Raw genomic sequence first — 19,361 nt, forward strand, 5'->3', positions numbered from 1 at the left:
AATACATGTTATTATTATTTATTTCTTAGCAGACGCCCTTATCCAGGGTGACTTACAATTGTTACAAGATATCACATTATTTTTACATACAATTGCCCATTTATACAGTTAGGTTTTTACTGGAGCAATCTAGGTAAAGTACCTTGCTCAAGGGTATAGCAGCAGTCCCCCACCTGGGATTGAACCCACAACCCTCCAGTCAAGAATCCAGAGCCCTAACCACTACTCTACATCCAGCAGGCTTGTAAATACCAAGAAGAAGCGGAGCTACATCCAAAACAGGTCAATAAAGGTACATGAAGTTGTTCTATTAGTACTGCAATGCCATAATCCCTTAAATACAGCACCATGTCCTTAGCTGCAAACTCTTAGGAAATGTAATGTTACCAAACTGAGCTCATTTTACCTCAAGTGGAATACCAAATAACTATAACGCTGGTAAATCAATAGGCCTGCCTTCCAAATCACTGGGTTGAGGATTGAAGTCTGCATGATCTGTACACTGCTTGGCCATTCAGAAAAACAGTGTCTCCTATTATCACCCCACGCTGGGGATGGAGTCTCCTGCGAAGAGGATACAGTGGAGGCGGTTTTACGTCTGTCACATTTCACACGTTTTCAGATATCTGGAGAAGCGATTATCCAGTTGTCATGAACCTTGGTATAAGCAATATTTAACTGACGTGAAAGCATTCAGAAGAGAAGAGTAATAAAGCATAGTGAAAGTATGGTAAAGCATTGTAAAGCCCGGACAGGTATGCTGAAGCATATTTCAAAACAAACCTGTGGTAAATGTCACTGTATCACCATGGTCATGAACTTTATCATCATAATGATAGCACTGATTTTGAATTTACACGGCAGGGGATGTTACTGACCTGTGTCTTTAAAGCGACGTCATCTTCTGCAGGAGTTTCTATTATCAGGAGCTGGTCCCCATTGCTAGATTCTAGCTAGGACATTTCAATGAGGTCATAATGATCGGAGGGTGGCTAACAAGAGTGAGAGTAGGTAGGCTGACTGGATTTTAGCAGAAAGTAAAACAGGATACAGGAAACCCAACACAGCAGAAGTGCCACAGAATGAAGCTTACAGCTGAGTTTGATTAATACAGAGGCCTCAAAGCCTCAAAGCATACCTAACCTTCCTTGTTATTATTTATTTATTATTATTTATTTCTTAGCAGACGCCCTTATCCAGGGCGACTTACAATCGCAAGCAAATACAAATACATTCAAGTGTTACAATACAAGTCATACAATAAGAGCAAGAAATACAATAATTTTTTCAAGTGTGACAAACCACAATTCAATAATACAGCAGATAATAGTGAAAGTTACATCAGGATATGATTAAATAGTGATAGTTACATCAGGATATGATTAAGTACAAAATACTACAGGTTAAACACTTGGCAGATTACAATATTCTGAAGTACAGGATTAAATGTAGTAAAATAGGGGGCAGATAAGAGCAAAATAAAGCATATTTAAATGAAGGGTGATAGTGTCCCAGGATACAACAGAGGAGTTCTACAGGTGCTGTTTGAAGAGGTGAGTCTTAAGGAGGCGCCGGAATGTGGTCAGGGACTGGGCAGTCCTGACATCTGTAGGAAGGTCGTTCCACCACTGCGGAGCAAGGGTGGAGAAGGAGCGGGCTCGGGAGGCAGGGGAGCGTAGCAGAGGTAGAGCCAGTCTTCTAGTGCAAGCGGAGCGGAGAGGTCGAGTGGGGGTGTAGGGAGAGATGAGGGTCTGGAGGTAGCTGGGTGCAGTCTGGTCAAGGCATCTGTAGGCTATTACAAGAGTCTTGAACTGGATGCGAGCGGTGATCGGGAGCCAGTGGAGTGAGCGGAGCAGTGGAGTAGCGTGGGCGAAGCGAGGCAGAGAGAACACCAGGCGGGCAGCAGAGTTCTGGATGAGCTGGAGCGGACGGGTGGCGGACGCAGGGAGGCCAGCCAGGAGGGAGTTGCAGTAGTCTAGGCGGGAGAGTACCAGGGCCTGGACCAGGAGCTGGGTAGCATAGTTGGTGAGGAAGGGTCGGATTCTTCGGATGTTGCTCAGGAAGAATCGGCAAGTGCGTGCCAGAGTGGAGATGTGCTGGGAATAAGAGAGGCAGGGGTCCAGGGTGACTCCAAGGTTCTTAGCGGAGGAAGAGGGAGAGAGTGTGGTAGATTCCAGAGGAACAGAGATAGAGAGATCAGAGGAGGGGGAGGAAGAGGGAAAGAAAAGGAGGTCAGATTTAGAGAGGTTGAGTTTGAGGTGATGCGAGTGCATCCAGGAGGAAATAGCAGACAGACAGGTAGAGATACGGGAGGAGATGGTGGAGTCAGAGGTGGGGAAGGAGAGGAAAATCTGAGCATCATCAGCATAGAAATGTTATGAGAAACCATAGGATGCGATGAGGGGGCCCAGGGAGCGGGTGCTTGTACCAGCAGCCTTAAGCTATGCATTCTGAAGGCCTATATAGCAGGTTATGAAGTGGACACAGAGCTCTCATGACATTTCACCTAGTTCCTCAGCATGGAGTTAATCAACTACATGTGACTACAGGCTTCAGAGTAGCAGAGTGTGCAACTGGTGGCCCACATGGTGAAAATGAGTCTTGACAACCGCAGCAGTACAGTGTACAGTATAGAGAAGGACCCTTATTTTCAAAAGGCCCTTTTATTTACAACAAAAAAATCCTGGGTTTTATAAAAAAAATATATATAATTTTGAGTATCAAACTTTTAAAATTGTGATTTATAGCAACAAAAATATGGCATTGCATTTGTTAGAGACGTTTATCTATGTTAAAAATAGTTTTTCTTGTGCAGTAGAAGCCTACTTGTTTTTCACTGAGGTAGCTGTTGACGTTCACAATAAATGGAAGCAGATGAGCTGCGTTTCCGTCTCTACAACAATATTAGCCCTGAAACTGCATGTATCCGTTAAAATAGGAAATTTGTTCTTTTCACAGATTTTCACCCATTGTTTAATGAACATTGATACATTCTCATGAATTCTTTGATAAAACAAAAAAAAGAGAAAATAAAGGACATTGCGTATACAGGAAACATCATATTTCAGTTTAGGTTAATGGTGTTAGAACAACGTTCCCTCTGTCTAGCACTAACCTTCTGTATTTCTGTTTCTACCGCTTGCCGTGTACTGTAGTCTTCTATTAAAACCTTTGCAATTTGCAACCCTTTTAACTTACACAGGCTCCGATTAATATGAACAAGAATCTGATATTCTCATTAACTAATGCAAGTAATGTTAATTCCAAATGTCAGAACAACTGTATAAACCATCCTCTGTATATTTATGCACAAATGTAAGTATGACCTACAGATGCACCGATGTATGGAAAGACAGACACCCTCACATATCCGCAGAGTCTGATATGCTCAATAAATTATGCTTAATAATGTTAGTACAAAGTTCTATAGAAACTGGATACGTGGTTCTCCAGATATATGCAAAAATGTGAAGTGTGAAATAACATATGACTGCCTCCACTAATCCACTTCACAGGATCTTGTATCCCCAGTGGGGAGACAATAAGTCTGAATGTGTCACTTTATATAAAGTACACTTACAAGAATACATGTGAATTACTTACATTTAGTATAGGGTGTTATAATGCTCTCTGATGATTTAATTTGAGACAATTGTAAAATGAGCTCACCGTCATTTATTTCTTCAATATTATCAAACACACGGTAATCTTTTTAAGGAAGGCTGCCACCTCGTGGTAAAACTCAGTACTGCTGGGTACATTTCTTTTCCGGTATTATAAAGCAATGAATCATGTTTCTTGCCAGGAGTACCTTTTCATGTTTGGTCCAAAGAACAGTATCTAGTTTCATAAATATAATTCCATCATACAAAATTACTTGGCCATGGCCATATTTTTGAAGTGTTTACTCCAGTCTTTAATTACCTCCTATTTTTGAATGGGGTAAAACACCAGTTTATTTTACAAGACAACTGAGTAGATATATTTCAGGTTCTGACACTGAACATCCTTTTTTCTCCTTCAAACAATGAGACATACATTATTTAAAGCATGGAGGACATGGTTTGAAAATATGGCCCTACAGGGTTAATACTGTATGTCCCCCTTATAAAAGTTTACCAGTAAATCTGCAATAAATCAGCTCACCATAGTGCTCTCCAGTATGATGTGTATTGAGACAGCTAAGTTATTGAATTGTCTCCACTCCTGCCTCAGAAGGACACAGTATTTGTGGGACCACTTTTTTCTGTGCTTCCTTTGCTGTCAATCAAGTCTCTTGAACCTTGTGTGGCTCGGAGCTCCACAGTATGGCTCTTTTGATTTAGACATAACACATCTTTATTGACAGGTATTAATAGGTTTGCAAAGAATGCAAGTGCAATCTGTAGTCTTTGGTAGGAGATGACCACTTTTATACTTATAACTGACCATTTTTACTTCTTTACACTTATAACTTTAAAGTCTGTTTGAAAGCTCTTTTCAAAATGTCTGCTCTAGTGCACTGGGTTTTGAGATCTCTCCTCTAAATCACTGCAGGAAGAGCGATAAAAAAAAGAAACATAACAAGTGCTCTGGCTTTTTTGTTCCATACCACATCATGGATCGCTATCGCTGTGTTATGTGTTTGACAATGTGGGAAATAAGAGCGGACATTTTGAAAAGAGCTTTGAAACAGACTTTAAAGTTATAAATGTAAAAAGTTGTCAGGATGTTAACAATGAAAAGAAAAATCACAGGTACATTATTTATACAGTTGTAGCAACAAGTGGGGATGTGTAACGCTATATTTTTCAGAACCCCGCTACTCTTTCAGACCCATCTTGACAAGGTTTGGAAACTATTAGGATTGATGGGCAGAATGGTCTCCCATTCTTGTAAATGTTATCCTGTTCATAGGTTCCTGTGTTGAAAGATTACATTCTGATACGGTAGAACAATTCTTACAGACTTTATTATTTTTACAGTTTCTTTAATAAACAAAAACAAAAAACGGTTGTACATGAAGTCAATGCAGTTAGATTCTTGCAATTAAAACATGCATATGTGACACTTCAAAATACTACTGGGATCTCAGAACTGTATAATCCCAGCACAAACCCCTAGCAGAAACATTAACAGACAGTAGCATTATCAGCAATGCAGTAAAGTTAATACAATAAGGGGGTTTGAAATCCCCCTCTGTGGGGAAACCAGCTGGTGATATAGAATTGAATAGAGGCACTATTTAGATTTGCCAGTGTTTAGATTATTAAAATAGACCTCACTGGGATTTAAACAAAGTATAGCAGAGGTGTCCTGATACTCTGGCATACTGGTGCAGAGGGATTATCAATGTGATCTGAAATTTCATTGGTCTGTTAACACAGTAAAATGCTACCACTGCGGAATCAATGGCTCGTACCATTGTCTCATACCTACAGATATCTTCCGCTGAGGTACCATTGCCCCTTTGTACAGAACCATTGCATTGCCATTGAAGTTGAGCAGCCAGAAACTTTTTATAGACAATAGAAATGGTTCAATGGATCTTAAAGTCCACTTCAGACAGCAAATTATATGAAAAGCGCATGCAGCCAATATCATTTCGCTTGTAACGAAACGTCAGCTACATTTTCTTAATATTTTATTTCTTATGTGTGTCTAGAATTTTTTTTTTCATTTTATTATATATCATGCTTAATATATTCGAGCAAAAATGTCAGTTTCAACCACTGGGTCTGCCTCTGAAAATTTCTGCAGTGATTTGGTTTGAAAAATGACTTGGCTCAAAAAGACAGAGCCTTTATTAACAGCCTGTATTTCAACACGTCGTCTCTCTGTTGTTGTTGTTATTGTTATCACAGCTGTTGTAGGTTGTCACCATTTTTTCCAGCAGCACATACCCATGCATGGTGTACTGTAATGCCACCCAGTTTAAAACATTACCTGGTTGAAAGTAAGAGCCTTCATTAGCAGCACATATTTCACAAGGAGACAGTGCACGGTCCCACATGTGCACATCTGATATCTGACCGACAAACGACTGTGTCTTGTCAAATTTACCTCCATAACTATCCTGTTCTTGACCGAGTACAACACTGGGCTTTCCCTGAAGTGATCTACCTCTGTTTAGCCCTTTCCTCACACTTCCTTTCCCATTGATCCATAGCTGGGCTATCCCGCTACTCGACTCCCAGGTCACACACACATGAACCCAGCCCGGTAGGCCCTTCTCTTCCAACACCTCTGTAAAATCTCTTTCTGACCAACGTTTGGTTGGTAAAGACCTGGCTTCTGTTTAAAGAGGAGAAAGGCGTTGTCTTCAGATGGTGTGGCGAGAGAAAAGAGGGTCAGTGCACGAGTCAGATCAGAGACGTATCGTAGGCAGACGGTCACAGCTTGGAGTGGCTCCTCTTTATCAGTTGTGAGCTTTACATAGGCAGTGTCAGAATCCTCCGGAAAGCTGAAGACTTTCCCTTGTAGATCTGTACAGACAGAGGGAAAAGCAAGGAAGATATTGCTGTGCCAATGCCAGGTGGCTACTCTGAATGTTAAGCCACCAAGGGGCATAAAAGGATTGGGGCGCAATGTTAAGTTAAGAAATACATGCATTCTTTATTGGGGGAAAAATGGTTTGGTGTAATTCAGTCAGCAGGGTTGAGCTAAACGGGAAATAACTGGGAAAACATTATATACTGGATTTATTATGAAATATTATTATTATTTTTATACTAAAGTGTGTACAATTTATGACAATTTGAAAAAACTGTCCCAATTTTTCTAACTTCACCCTGCTATATAAAAGACACACAAACTAATCTGTGTTTAAATGTTTAAGAGGCCTTGGTTTATATCATTTTGCAGCTGGGTTCCTGATTTGTATACTGTAATTAACAATGCTTTTCTCCTTTAAAAAAAAGGAGTTCATTAAAGACCATCCCAAAGTTTAAATGTAAGTAAAATATAAAAATGGAATTTGTTTAACAGTTGGAAAAACACAATACTTGCCTTACCAGTCAATATAATAATTATTGAAAATATTGACATAAAACATGTAAAATATGTAAAAATTCTGGCATAAACTAAAACATCATTTACATTAATACTTACAAAAGACAAAACAGTATTACAAAAAATAATAGTTTCTTTTAGTTAATACTTTGCTGTGAGACTTGATTAATAACACAAATATGTACTACTGTTTCTTTAATGTCCTGAAGTCGTCAAACTTCTATGTAAAACTGTAAGTAGTTACATTTAAGAATATGTTCTCTTATTTTAAAATCATATATCTTGCCCGAATACAAATTGACGCCTCCCTTAATTTTCTTCTCATGGAAATAGTTATTTTTTGGAAGTTGTTACAGGGAGTACTTTGCAAAGAGGAAAACCTCATACCTTCAGGAGAGCCCAAGCAGCCCCTCAACAGTGCTATCAAGAATACAAGCTTCTTCATTGCACCTCCTTCGGATCTCGATTTCAACAAATAAGAAAATCTTTGTTGTTGCTTCTCTGTCAAACTGTTGAAATGGGAAGAACAGTTTGGATTCATATACTCTTGAAAACTGGGAAGAATTCCACAGAGTATTGCATGCTCTTTATGGATTGGAGGGAAAGCAGAGGAGGAGGCGGGCCTTAGGGAAAGACAGAAGCAAAAGTACTAAGCAAGGAATGTCAGATGAGTCTGCTGCCAGGCCATGGGCCTTGAAGACAGGCTGAAAGAACTGAATCTGTTCACCCTGGAACAAAGACGCATAAGGGAGGACGTGATTGAAGTCTTTAAAATCTTAAAAAGTGCTGACATAGTTAACCCCAGCCAACACTTTAAGCGCTGTACAGTAACCAGGGCCAGAGGACTTAGTTGGACATTTGTGGAGTGGTTGAAACAAAATCACTAGGGTCCTTTAAGATTCAGCTTGATAACATTCTGAGATCAATCAGCTAATAGGAACCGGACGAGCTTAGATGGGTCAAATGGCCTCCTCTCATGCATACATTTTCTATTCTGATGTTCTCATGAAAGAGCTGTTTTACAGGCAACATTGAAACAATAACATTCAAATTAAGAAATCTTCAGTGTCAAGAGTAATTTCACGACTATCAAACAGCATTTTATTCATAAAAACTTACTTTAAAAAAAAACAAAAAAACAGTCCTTTGAAAATAATATTCATTATAATTTCGATTTTTGTAAGATGACTTGTCTTATGGATTGGCAGTTTTGTCTTTTGGTCTGTGTCTTTTTTCTGCTCTGTCATTTTTCAATAAACCGGACAACATATAAAAGCGAACCCAAATCATTTTTATACAGCTATCCCTTTCCCTAAATGTGGGATATAGCTTTAAAATGATTACTGATTAAAAACTGTTGATTTAGATGAATGCACCTTTAGAAAACACCAACTTGGGATGCACACAACTTTAAAGCAGGTTTCATATTTAATCCTTGTTTAAAAGTAATACAAGGGTAAACATTTCTTAATCCAAGATTAAAACATAACCCCAGATTAATTACTTTGAGTTTAACACTAAACAGACTAGTTTTCTATTATCCAGACTGGTGCAATCAACCCTTTGAGCTCTCCAGTTAAAATATCATTTAAACAGATTCCTTCCATATCCCTTACTGTTTTATCAGGGCACTTAACAAAGAATGCCATTCACTTCTTCTCGACAGATCTAGATAGGCACTCTAAAGTCACTCGTGTCACAGCTATCCCATTCTAACACAGATGCCATTCTTAATTCAAACCGAACCCAACCACCTGAAAAGTTTATGTCGCATTCCTGAGTGTCATAAATAAACGGCCGCTAGAGGGAGCTTGCACGTAAGATATATCCATTCAGATAGTAAATGGAAAAGATGTGGATGTCAGTTGCTTGATGTTGTATCTCCTGCTATGTCAGTAGCCTTATTTTGTGAGGAGTGCTTACTACATAATTGGCATAATACAAATGCATGAGAACAAAAGAACACAATACATTTAGGAATTAGAGAAGGCCATTCATTCATAACCCATTCCATACCCTCACCACTCTGTGTGAAAAAGAGTCTCCAACCCCCTGTCATACAGTAAGTCTTTTCAGAAGTCTTTTCATGTCCTCTGGTCAAAATAGTGGCTACTTTGTCAATCCTTTTTACAAATGTAAAACTTCATCAAGTCTCCATTACATCTCTTTACTGTAGAGTACACAGACCCAGTTCTCTTAAATCTTCATAACTCCTATCTTTTAATCCTGGGATTATTGTAGTTGATCTTTGCAGGACTGTCTCCAAGCTGCAATGTCCTTTTATAGCACAAGGACCCAGACCCACAAAACCTTGACTGTCAACTGGATCAGCTAGTGACAATATAATATGAAAAGGTCAAGTTACAAAATAAAACTTAAACATCCTGGTTTCAGCAGCTTACATGGATCTGTAGTGAGGTAAAGCACATGCAGCTGACAAAATAAAAAAAATGGTATAATTATACAGGGATGGAAAGTAGCAGTTTTACCCATTTTTTTTTTTTTTTACTACAAGCTTGATTAGTCACTGAGTATAGGTAACAAGCTCAGGTGTGCCTTATTAAACTCATAGTAAAACCAGGAATGGATAACACTGCTGTGCAATGGGAGTCTTATTTCCATCCCTGTTATATACTGCCATAATTTCATTTTATTATATAAAAGATGCACACGTTAAGGTGGACTTGATGTTTTAATAGGGTGTTAGTTAAGATGTTTTGAGTGCTTCTTGCGGATATTTCAGTGCTACACTTGCGGGACGCAGCATCGTTCTTCAAAAGGTCACAGGGCAGCAGTGTGGAGTAGTGGTTAGTGCTCTGGACTCTTGACTGGAGGGTTGTGGGTTCAATCCCCAGTGGGGGACACTGCTGTTGTACCCTTGAGCAAGGTACAGTAAAAACCCAACTGTATAAATGGGTAATTGTATGTAAAAAAAAATAAAAAAAAATAATGTGATATCTGTATAATGTATAATGTGATATCTTGTAACAATTGTGTCGCCCTGGAGAAGGGCATCTGCTAAGAAATAAATAATAATAATGAAGGAATGCAGTGGAGATTTAAAATATTTCAGTTATAGGAAAAGCTGAATTGGTGCTGGGAAGGTGAACCAAAGAGCAATGCTTCTGGAAGTTTTTGTAAAGGAAACAAATGGCAGATATGTTAAATATTTTGAGTGCTTTTGATTTTTTATGATTGTATAAATAATATAATAAATTTAAAAAAAAAGCTCAATAAACAAAAACCACCACCCTCCTCCTAATAGATTTTACTTTTACATGCACCCAAACTCACATGTTTTCAATAACAAAATTGTGTCACATGGTCTTGGTCTATGTGCTGCACTTAAAATAGTGGCTTCCGCTAACCTTGTCAACTCCTTTTAGATTTTACAAACTTCAATCAAGTCTCCCCTTACATTTCTTAGTTTCTTCACTAAGTGATTGTACTTTTACAAGCACTCAAACTCACATGTTTTCAATGTCAAAAGCGTTGCCTCATGATAGGAAACATTGGCGTACAAAGGCCTTTTTTTTTGCTGACTAAATTAGAAAAAATACTGTCCGTCATAACTTGTGAATCATGTGAGACCTTCAAAGTGATAGTAATACATTGACTGGAATGATTTTGTTAGCTCTAATTCTTTAAATGCCTGTTGCATTAAGAGAGGGTAAAAGGATAGGGAGCTATCAAATTTGGCAGCAGCATTTCTTGTCTTAGTTCACATATTGAAACCTTGCTCTTCCTTGGAGGGGCTAGCAGTACAAGCAGGTGCAGATTGAGCTGTGTGTGATGGTTCATTTGTTCTGGTTAGTATTGCAGGTGCAGACTGAGCTGTGGTGATGGTTCATTTGTTCTGGTTAGTACTGCAGCTCTCACTAGGGGGGGTGTGAGAAGAGTGAGTGCCTTGGCAGTGTGGACAGGCCTGTTAGGGGGCTAAGAGTAAGGCCGGCTGTCAATAACGAGAAATCCCTTAATTATTCATAGTTAATTAGTCATCACTTCTGAGTCTGTTTCACATGAAAAAACAGTCATTTATATCTTATATGGCTATGGAAGCTAAAATAAAGACGCAGGACTCAAAAATAAATGCAAACCAGAGTGTTTTTTTTTCTTCTTCGTCTGTTTAATTTCAGAGTGACAATAGTTTCACCCATGATTTTATTCCCCAGTTTAGAATGTCCCTCACCGTAGCACTTCCCCACATCAGTTCAGGTGGACTGAAGGTCCGTGGCTGTCCTCCAATCCCCCGAGAGTGGATGTCAACAAGCAATTCAGGTGTCTGCTTGAGCTCACCGGGCGCTGCGCTGCGGCGTGATGAGGAGAAACAGTCCCTGCCGGTTTTGCCTCCCTAACTTGTGAGAGTGGAGTGTCACATTGGCTCTGTCAATCTTGCGGGTTAGGGAGGCAAAAACCAAAAGGGACTGTTTCTCCTTATTGTGCTACAGTGGACCCTCATGGCCAGGTGCAGCAGTGACCTTTGTTCTGCTCTCAAGTTCTTGGGTGTAACGAGGCAAAGGTCATGGGATCGGAGAGTGCCCACTGACCTTCAATTCTCCTGAGCTGTAGTGGGTAATTGATGCAGTGTGAGAATGTAATTGGACATTCTAAATTGGGGAGAAAATCAAAGATAACATATTTGGCCACTGTACATTTCTAAAAAAAGATAATAAGAATACAAAAAAATACCAGGTAGACATAATCTCCCACCAGCTCCCTCATTAGCAGATGCAGTTAGTGTATGTGAGCGAGGAAAAGCCCTTGTAAGCAACTGCAGACTTAGGTTGATGGGCACAGGGCACCCTTGCCACAGCATGATACCTATTCAGGGGAGACATCAACAGCTTTAATGGTGTTAAGCAGGGAGTCTGCTGGAGCCTGTGGCAGGAATTGGCTTTTATAGTGGCCTTTCTTGATCCCTGTTCCTGGACTACTACACAGCTGGAGCAGGACTCTTAATCATACCTAAGCGGAAGCACTCGGCTCCTTGATTACACATACAAGCACGCGCCCAAATCCCCATTGACAATTATGGGGGGCACTGCACCTCCACCTGTTGCTCACATGCTCATCCCAATATGTAGCGTGAAGGGGAGGATGATGTGCATAGTTTGCGAGTCAAGTCATTTGGACACTGTCCAATGACACACAGATACAGGAATAGAAGCCGGTGGAACAGTGCTGAGGCAATGCACATGGAAAGCGTGTTTTTTGTTTTGTTTATTTCTCTTCAGGGGAGTATTGTATTGGTTTATTTTTGTAAATAGTTTGGTGAATAGTTATTAGTCAGACTCTCCGTCTGGCACATGCTACCTGCTGTGTAGTGTTGTGGGGAAAAGCACTGTGTTTAACCGGGATTGGAGCATATAATTAAGTGTATCGTAACTGAGGTCGGGGTTTGTGTAACTGAGTAAGGAACAGGGATTAGTTTAGGGATTTTAGATTCCAAGTATGCCGATGTGTGTAAGCGGGATCTCCATTCACTGTATTCATGGCACCTTTTATTTGTAGATTTGTTTCAGTGTTTTGCATTTTTGTTGTATGTCTGGCTTGAGTTCCCATTACTGGTAGCGTCACTTGAGTTTGTATTTGTGTAAATAAATCCTGTGTGCCTGAGAGGTGCTGTCAACCTCACTTCATGTCTCCCCTGTCTGTCAGTGGATACTCCACACCCTCTGTCACTCTCCTGCTACAAACATTCAAGGTCATTGTGCATTTCACAATCTCCAAGTACATCTGGTACGCCAGAGTGTAACCATTCCTCTGCTCCCCATGCAACTGCCTCTTCTGAATTTAAGAAATACATCAGTAAGAAACCTATTTAGAATACATGTGGTATTTCCTATATCCACTGGGGGCAGTGTTGTAGGAGGGACAGGTTAATGATTGTACTTTCTGGTTGTGATGACTCAACCAGAAAATGATACACAGTAAATCTAAACAAGATGACTACTTTAGTTAAGATCCCCATACCAAGTTGCTTATGAATGTAAAATAAACTGGTTGTTGACCATTCTTAGGCAAAAAATGTACCATTCTGGCTTATACATGTACCATTGTATGAACACTGAAAAAAACAGTCATTGTTGAGGAAGTTACTTTCTTTGAAGATCCAACTATGGAACCCACTTGGGCCCTTCTTCTCTGACACCATTTGATATGAAAAGTGTGTTCATGTGGCAGGCAAGGTTTGACTTGCACTGTTGAAGCGCTTTCTGATTTCCATGTTACGCATTAGACAAAGTCCATTCTTTTTAAAAATGTAACTGAACTACAGGTATGTTATTTTTCACATAAAATGCAACGCGTTACCACGTTCAGTTACCTATCTGAAAAAGGAAACACCGCAGTTACAAATTACTGAAAAATGTAATCAGATTACTCCGTAACACTTGAAACAGTACATTACAAACCATTACATGGCATGGTAATGCTACTGCACTGCCATTGAAGATCATTCGGGAAGGGTCCACATTTAAATATGGACACATTTCTCACTGCTCAGAATGGAAGAACAGACAGGCTCTCTGTGGGAGCAGAGAGGAGAGAGAAGACAGCAGAGGAACAGGTGGAGGATACAGTGCAGCAGAGATAGGGAGTTGTGGTAGGGAGGAGTGGTAGTCATAGGGGTGTGAAATAGGGAAAAAAGACACAGAGATAATAGAGTGTAGGAGGGTGAGTGAATAGAATTTAAGGGTACAGCTGTGCAGAGAGAAAGAAAGATTGCTATGTGCACATACATATGGCCTGTGGTTTTACCCGTTCATTCATTTTTCGGTTTTAACATGATTTCACCAGTAAATAATGTAAAACAATTAGTTATTAATCTGACAGACCCCTATATAATGTGTCTAGCAATTACACTGTAAATCATTTTCATGTTAGCTTGCGAGGTTTGGGGGGCGTGGAGCTGGGGGGCCGCTAATCTCTAATCTTTCAATTTTCTAATCTCCAGTTAATTAGTTCTATTTACTATTTAAGACCTGATCACCTGCACCTTTTCTGTCTAGTGTTTCGTTTTTAGCAAACGCTCAGACGCCGTCGTTTCGTGCTTCACCTCTAATATCTAAACTTCGTTGCCTCGCTCACGCAGGTCGTTTCTCTGCACATCGCTGCCAAGATATTATCAATCATTTTCTTAACTGCTCAGGTGATCTTTCTTTTCAGTCAGCTTCTCTTTTCGGCTCCAAGGGCTCCAACGTTACTCTTTCCTGTTCCATCCGGTCTCCACCTCGGCATCATAGCCGTCCAAAGCGCAGCTTCAATACTCAACTTGTCTGCAACTTTATCAGAAAGTCTGGTCCTCCGTTAAACTTCCAAGCTCCTTCAACATGACATCCTCATTCCCGTTGTCTGCGATTGCCTTACCTTAGCTCTATTTAATTCTACCCCGAAGTTTTGTCGGTTTAATCCTTCTTTACTCCTCGCTTGCAATCAGACGCCCCTCCCCCGCTCCCACAGAGCCAGCACAATTACCGTTTCATCAGAAGATCTTGCTCTGGACCTCCATCAGCTACGTTCAACCTTTTAAAGACGTATCCAGCCCATTCTAAACTCAATTTTTAACTAGTGGCGGCTCGTGACTCGACTGGTCACAACATTCTCCAACTACACTATTGTACTGTAACTTTTCCACCGGCGCCTCACAGACTATGGTTACCACGGCAACGCTCTTATTGAGTGACTGCGGGGAGTGGTAAGTTGTCATGGTGACCAGGCAGCTTCATCAGGCTCTGCGTGCTCTGCGCCTCAGCACTGCAATCTTCCGGCTTCCTGTTGCTGCACTTTCAAAACTGGCAGAGACGAATTCAACGCGCCGAACCATAACATCTAAATATTGCGTTAACTTATTTCTATTCATGACTATCTGTCCTAAACATGTCTAGAATATTTATTATTCAAATCTAAAGGAATAAGCAAATGTTGTTCTACATAGACAAGGATTTTAATCGTAATAACTTCTTAGATTCTACCCTGATTCACTCAGGTCAATGATGTAATTCCAATCATAACCTCTGGATGGCAGTATAATACCACAAGCTCTCTCTCTATACATTAAACCAGTTTGGTTTCGCCGCAAAGCTCGGACACTACAGCTTTTCTATCTATTCCCGCAGTTCTCACTCGGATGGATTCTCGGGAGTTCCCCCTCCTGCCTCATCCTCCGTCTATCTATATCAAATGACATTCTTCAATTTCAACTCTTACCCCCCTCCCCCCGCCCCTTTGAGGCGGACTGCTCCTGACCAAATCTATAGATATTTCAACAGCCTCAGAGCAGCGGATTCTTCATCCTCTTAGGTTCTACAGCAGCCTCAGCTCTATGTATTCTCCATCTCTGGCTTCATCTAAATCAGTTTAACTCACAGTCCAATATCCACCGCATTCAGCAGATGTCTGTGCTCTACAGCAGATCATCACACTACCGATGGCAATCCACCATTCACTATTGCAGATCCCTGCTTCAGCAGATATCGGCGTTCTGCAGCAGACAACCACGCTCTACCAATGGCAGTCCACCATTCACAATAACAGATCACTGCTTCAGCAGATCTCTCTCTACAGCAGACCACCGCTCATTATTGACAGCACTTCTTTGTTTACTTCCTCAGATCTCTGCACCGTCCAGCAGATCCCATCCTCTACTGTTAATTGCTCCTCCCTGCAGCAGATCTCTGCTCCCTCTTCAGATCTACTCACTGTTCTAGCATGCAAGTTGCTTTAGTTCAGTCTAAAACTGGACCTGCACTACTCCAGATCTTCCAACGTTTCCGCTTTCCTCCAATACGCAGATCGCGGAAGCATTCCGCAGTCAAGGCTAATGCTAATCCCCATCTAATCAAATACAAGGTGCTTGTCTTTCTCAGCAATCTATTTATATGTCCACACATCCTCTCAAATATTACAGCATTAATACATGGTGAGAGACGCGGTGAGACTGGAAATCTGTCTTGTTTATGAGTTAAGGAGTTCCACTCTAGGAGAATAACTGGAGTTGTGAAACCCAGTCTCTCAATGTGAGTTCACCTTTTCCATTTCAAGCAGACATGATAGTAGCAGACCACAGATCGATCCCGTATTCACTGACACATAGGATAGTCAACATCTCATCTCTGCCCTCCATTCCAGTAAATGGAGCACAAAGCGTGCTGAGCTTCCCCAGCAGTCGATTTACACACGTTTGTTCAGTTCCAGCTGCTACCTCAACTGTCAGTTCCAGCTCCCCTTCGGCCTCCACTTTTAGTATTCAAGTTCCGTCGACTGGTCCCGTCTGCTGCGTGCCCCCCCCCCCCCCCCCACCGATTCACCAGCTGTCATTTGACTGAATTATCCTCTCAGTAACCTCCTTCAATCCGCTCAGCATTTCGTATCTGCAGCTCTCTCCCTCCTTCGACAGCTTCATATTGTACAGCTTAGTCAGTGTTTTAAACATTCTGTGCCAGAATCTGATTCATCCTATTCCTTCAAATCAAACCAGATCATGGCTTTCATCGTCCAGCTAGGGATTTTTTCTTCCCACCATTCTCTCCATACCAGTAGTTTGTCTGACTCTTTCCGGAATCTTCAAAGTCCACCCCCCCCCCCCCCCCTGCTGCACCTTCCAGCCTGCCTATATCAACAGACATTCTCCATTCACTTATCTCTACTCTTTGGAAAGTTTGCTTGTCCCCTTACGAAGATCTCCTCATGGAGACCATCTGCCTAACAGCTGATTCTTAAGAGCCTTCCCTTCTGCCTCACCTTCCCGCTGTCCGCATCAATGACCATTCTCAGTTTGCTCATTCTACTCTTCTGAAACGCCGCTTCTCCCCATACAAGGATCTACCTATGGAGATCATCTGCATCTGAGCCCTCTTCGGTCTCCTTAGGAGCTCAGAATTCACAGTTCTAATTTACGCCATCATTCAGTTGTGTACCTCCAGACGGATCCATTTCAGCGCTGTCAGTTAATTCAGCTGTCAAGCAGATTCCCCTATCTGCCCCTTATTTTCAACGTCAAGGTATCTCATCTGCTTCTCGGCCTTCTTCGGCTTCCTCAGAAGCTCAGACTTCACAGTTCCCTCAGCTTCAAGCTTCCCTGCAGCGACGAAGATCTCCTAATCAGCCAACCTCTCCATCCTCCTTTCTAGAGCAGGCCTCCTTCCTTAGCTGTATTCTCCCCATTCATTTCGTATAGGTTCAGCTACCTCCGCTGCGAGAGCCAACATCAACCACAGTCTGATCAAGACCGTGGGCCGCTGGTCCTCTTCCGCAGTAGATTATTACGTTCAGAACTCGCAGTTTCTTCTGCTTCTGATTTACTTCACCATTCGGTCGTACCTCCAAGAGGGATCAATTTCAACGTGGTTAGTCCATTCAGCTGTCAAGTAGAGTCCCCTATCTGCCCCTTTTCATCATCAAGGTATCTCCCCAGCAAGAACCCCCCCCCCCCCAGGACCCTCGGTTCATTGATTCCTCTCGCTCCTATCATCACTCATCGCCCCTCCTTCCACCCTCCAGAGCAAGCCTCCCTCCTCTACTTCACCCCCTCATTGATTTCTCTCGCTCCTAGGATCACTCGTCACTGGATTCCAACCTACCTTGCCTCCAGAGCGGGCCCCCCCCCCCCAATCATTCCGTAGGCACAGCCCCCTCTGCTGCGAGGGCCAACATCACTCACAGCCTTCTTCGGCTTCCTCGGAAGCTCAGAATACACAGTTTCTTCAGCTTCAAGATTCCCTGCAGCGACGAAAATCTCCTAATCAGCCCAGCTCTCCTCCCTCCTTTCTAGAACAGGCCTCCCTCCTCAGCTGTATTCTCCTCATTCATTTCGTATAGGTGCAGCTACCTCCGCTGCAAGAGCCAGCATCAATCACAGTCTGATCAAGACCATGGGCCGCTGGTCCTCTTCCGCAGTAGACTATTACGTCCATTCATCTCCCTTCGATATAGCAGCAGCCCATTTTAAAATTGCTAGCATGCCCGGAGTGGGGGCTACCTGTTCGCCGGGGCCACCTGAGGTTTTCCCCTAAATTCGCTTCAAGGGGTTTTTTCCTCTCCACTGAGTGGCAGGTATACACATAGTCAGGTATACACAGTCACATCCCATTAACAAATTTACTAATTCCCCTTTGTTCGTCCTTCTGGTCTTTTGTTTGTTTGTTTATGTTATGCGTTGGCATGTTCTGTCTTGTTTGTCTCACGGTGTGGGAATTTTCGTAGGTGCCGGGGGTCCATCCTTTGGGGGGCAAGTGAGGCTCACTTCCCCGACCTCAGGGCTAGGCAGCCGCCTCCCTTACCTTCAGGGGTTCTCACCGCGTGAGTCAGAGCGGACCCCCGGCCAAACTCTGTCCTGTCGCAGCTCCTGCGCTCATCTCACTCGAGGCTCTCTTCTATTCTGCCTCTCTTCAGGACGTGGTCACTCGTGCCGAGTCCTATACTAACCTCAATGCTCTGTCCTTATTTTCAGGTCCCAGGCAGCGTGATGTCTCGGCCAATCAGGGGTTTTACGAGCGCCCCATACATAAGCCTCAAATGCTGGGTACCTCTCTCATCTCCTCCCGAGGAGTGGCTTTTCAAGTCTAACCCTCATATGTGTTTTCAGGTCGCCGGGTCCTCCGCCCCTGGGATGTCGACAGCGTTGGCCCCAGTCGACGACCTCTTTTCTATCCCGTTTCCGGTTGCCGGGTCCTCCGCCCCTGGGATGTCGACAGCGTCGGCCCCAGTCGGTGACCTCTTTTCTATCCTTTCCGGTCGCCGGGTCCTCCGCCCCTGGGATGTCGACAGCGTCGGCCCCAGTCGGTGACCACATTCTGTCCTACTAACTGCTCCTTGCTGCTTCTTCTGCCTTATCTTTCCCCCCCAGCTCACGCCCAGTGAATTCTTAAATGATGATCAGAATCATGGTTTAAATGTTAATTTAAAACTATTACCGTATAAATAATCACATCCAAATTATAGCAGTAATGCAAAGTGGTATGTTATTCAAAACATGAGCTAGCTGCATGCCAAATGCTTTTAGCAATTTGGATCAGTTAAAAATGACAGTATGTTTGGCATTGATGATGTCTTAATTAAAAAATTCATATTACCCCCACCCCCTCCCACCCCAATAAACGCAGTAAGTAGACAGTCAATGCTACATAGTCATGTGATGCACTAGGGCCCTTTTCTCTAACTGAATTGGTCTCTTTGTCAACCTCCAACTGTGGGCTCCCAAGCTGCAGTGTCACCATTGTTTACCCCATCCCCTAAAACAAACCTGACATTCTGCTGTGAAGAATCTCAGTTTAATAGAGGTTGTAATAACGTCCTATGTCCCCTTCACAGTAGAGAGGCCCCAGCTTGCGGTAGCATGCCAGGCCCTCGCTCGGGTCCCTGTGTCGGCCTGT

At 42.2% G+C, this 19,361-nt stretch overlaps 1 protein-coding gene across 1 annotated transcript; it reads right to left on the bottom strand.

Moving 5' to 3' along the window:
• Positions 1-4,932: 4,932 nt before the first annotated feature.
• LOC131701606 (serum amyloid P-component-like) lies at positions 4,933-7,539 on the bottom strand. The gene is given in 3 exon segments (XM_059000461.1): positions 4,933-6,231; positions 6,234-6,464; positions 7,378-7,539. Coding segments are annotated over 3 exon segments (816 nt in total). The 5' UTR covers positions 7,532-7,539; the 3' UTR covers positions 4,933-5,800.
• Positions 7,540-19,361: the final 11,822 nt, after the last annotated feature.

The sequence above is a fragment of the Acipenser ruthenus genome, chromosome 25, assembly GCF_902713425.1.
Source record: "Acipenser ruthenus chromosome 25, fAciRut3.2 maternal haplotype, whole genome shotgun sequence".
In the NCBI taxonomy this organism is placed as follows: Eukaryota; Metazoa; Chordata; class Actinopteri; order Acipenseriformes; family Acipenseridae; genus Acipenser; species Acipenser ruthenus.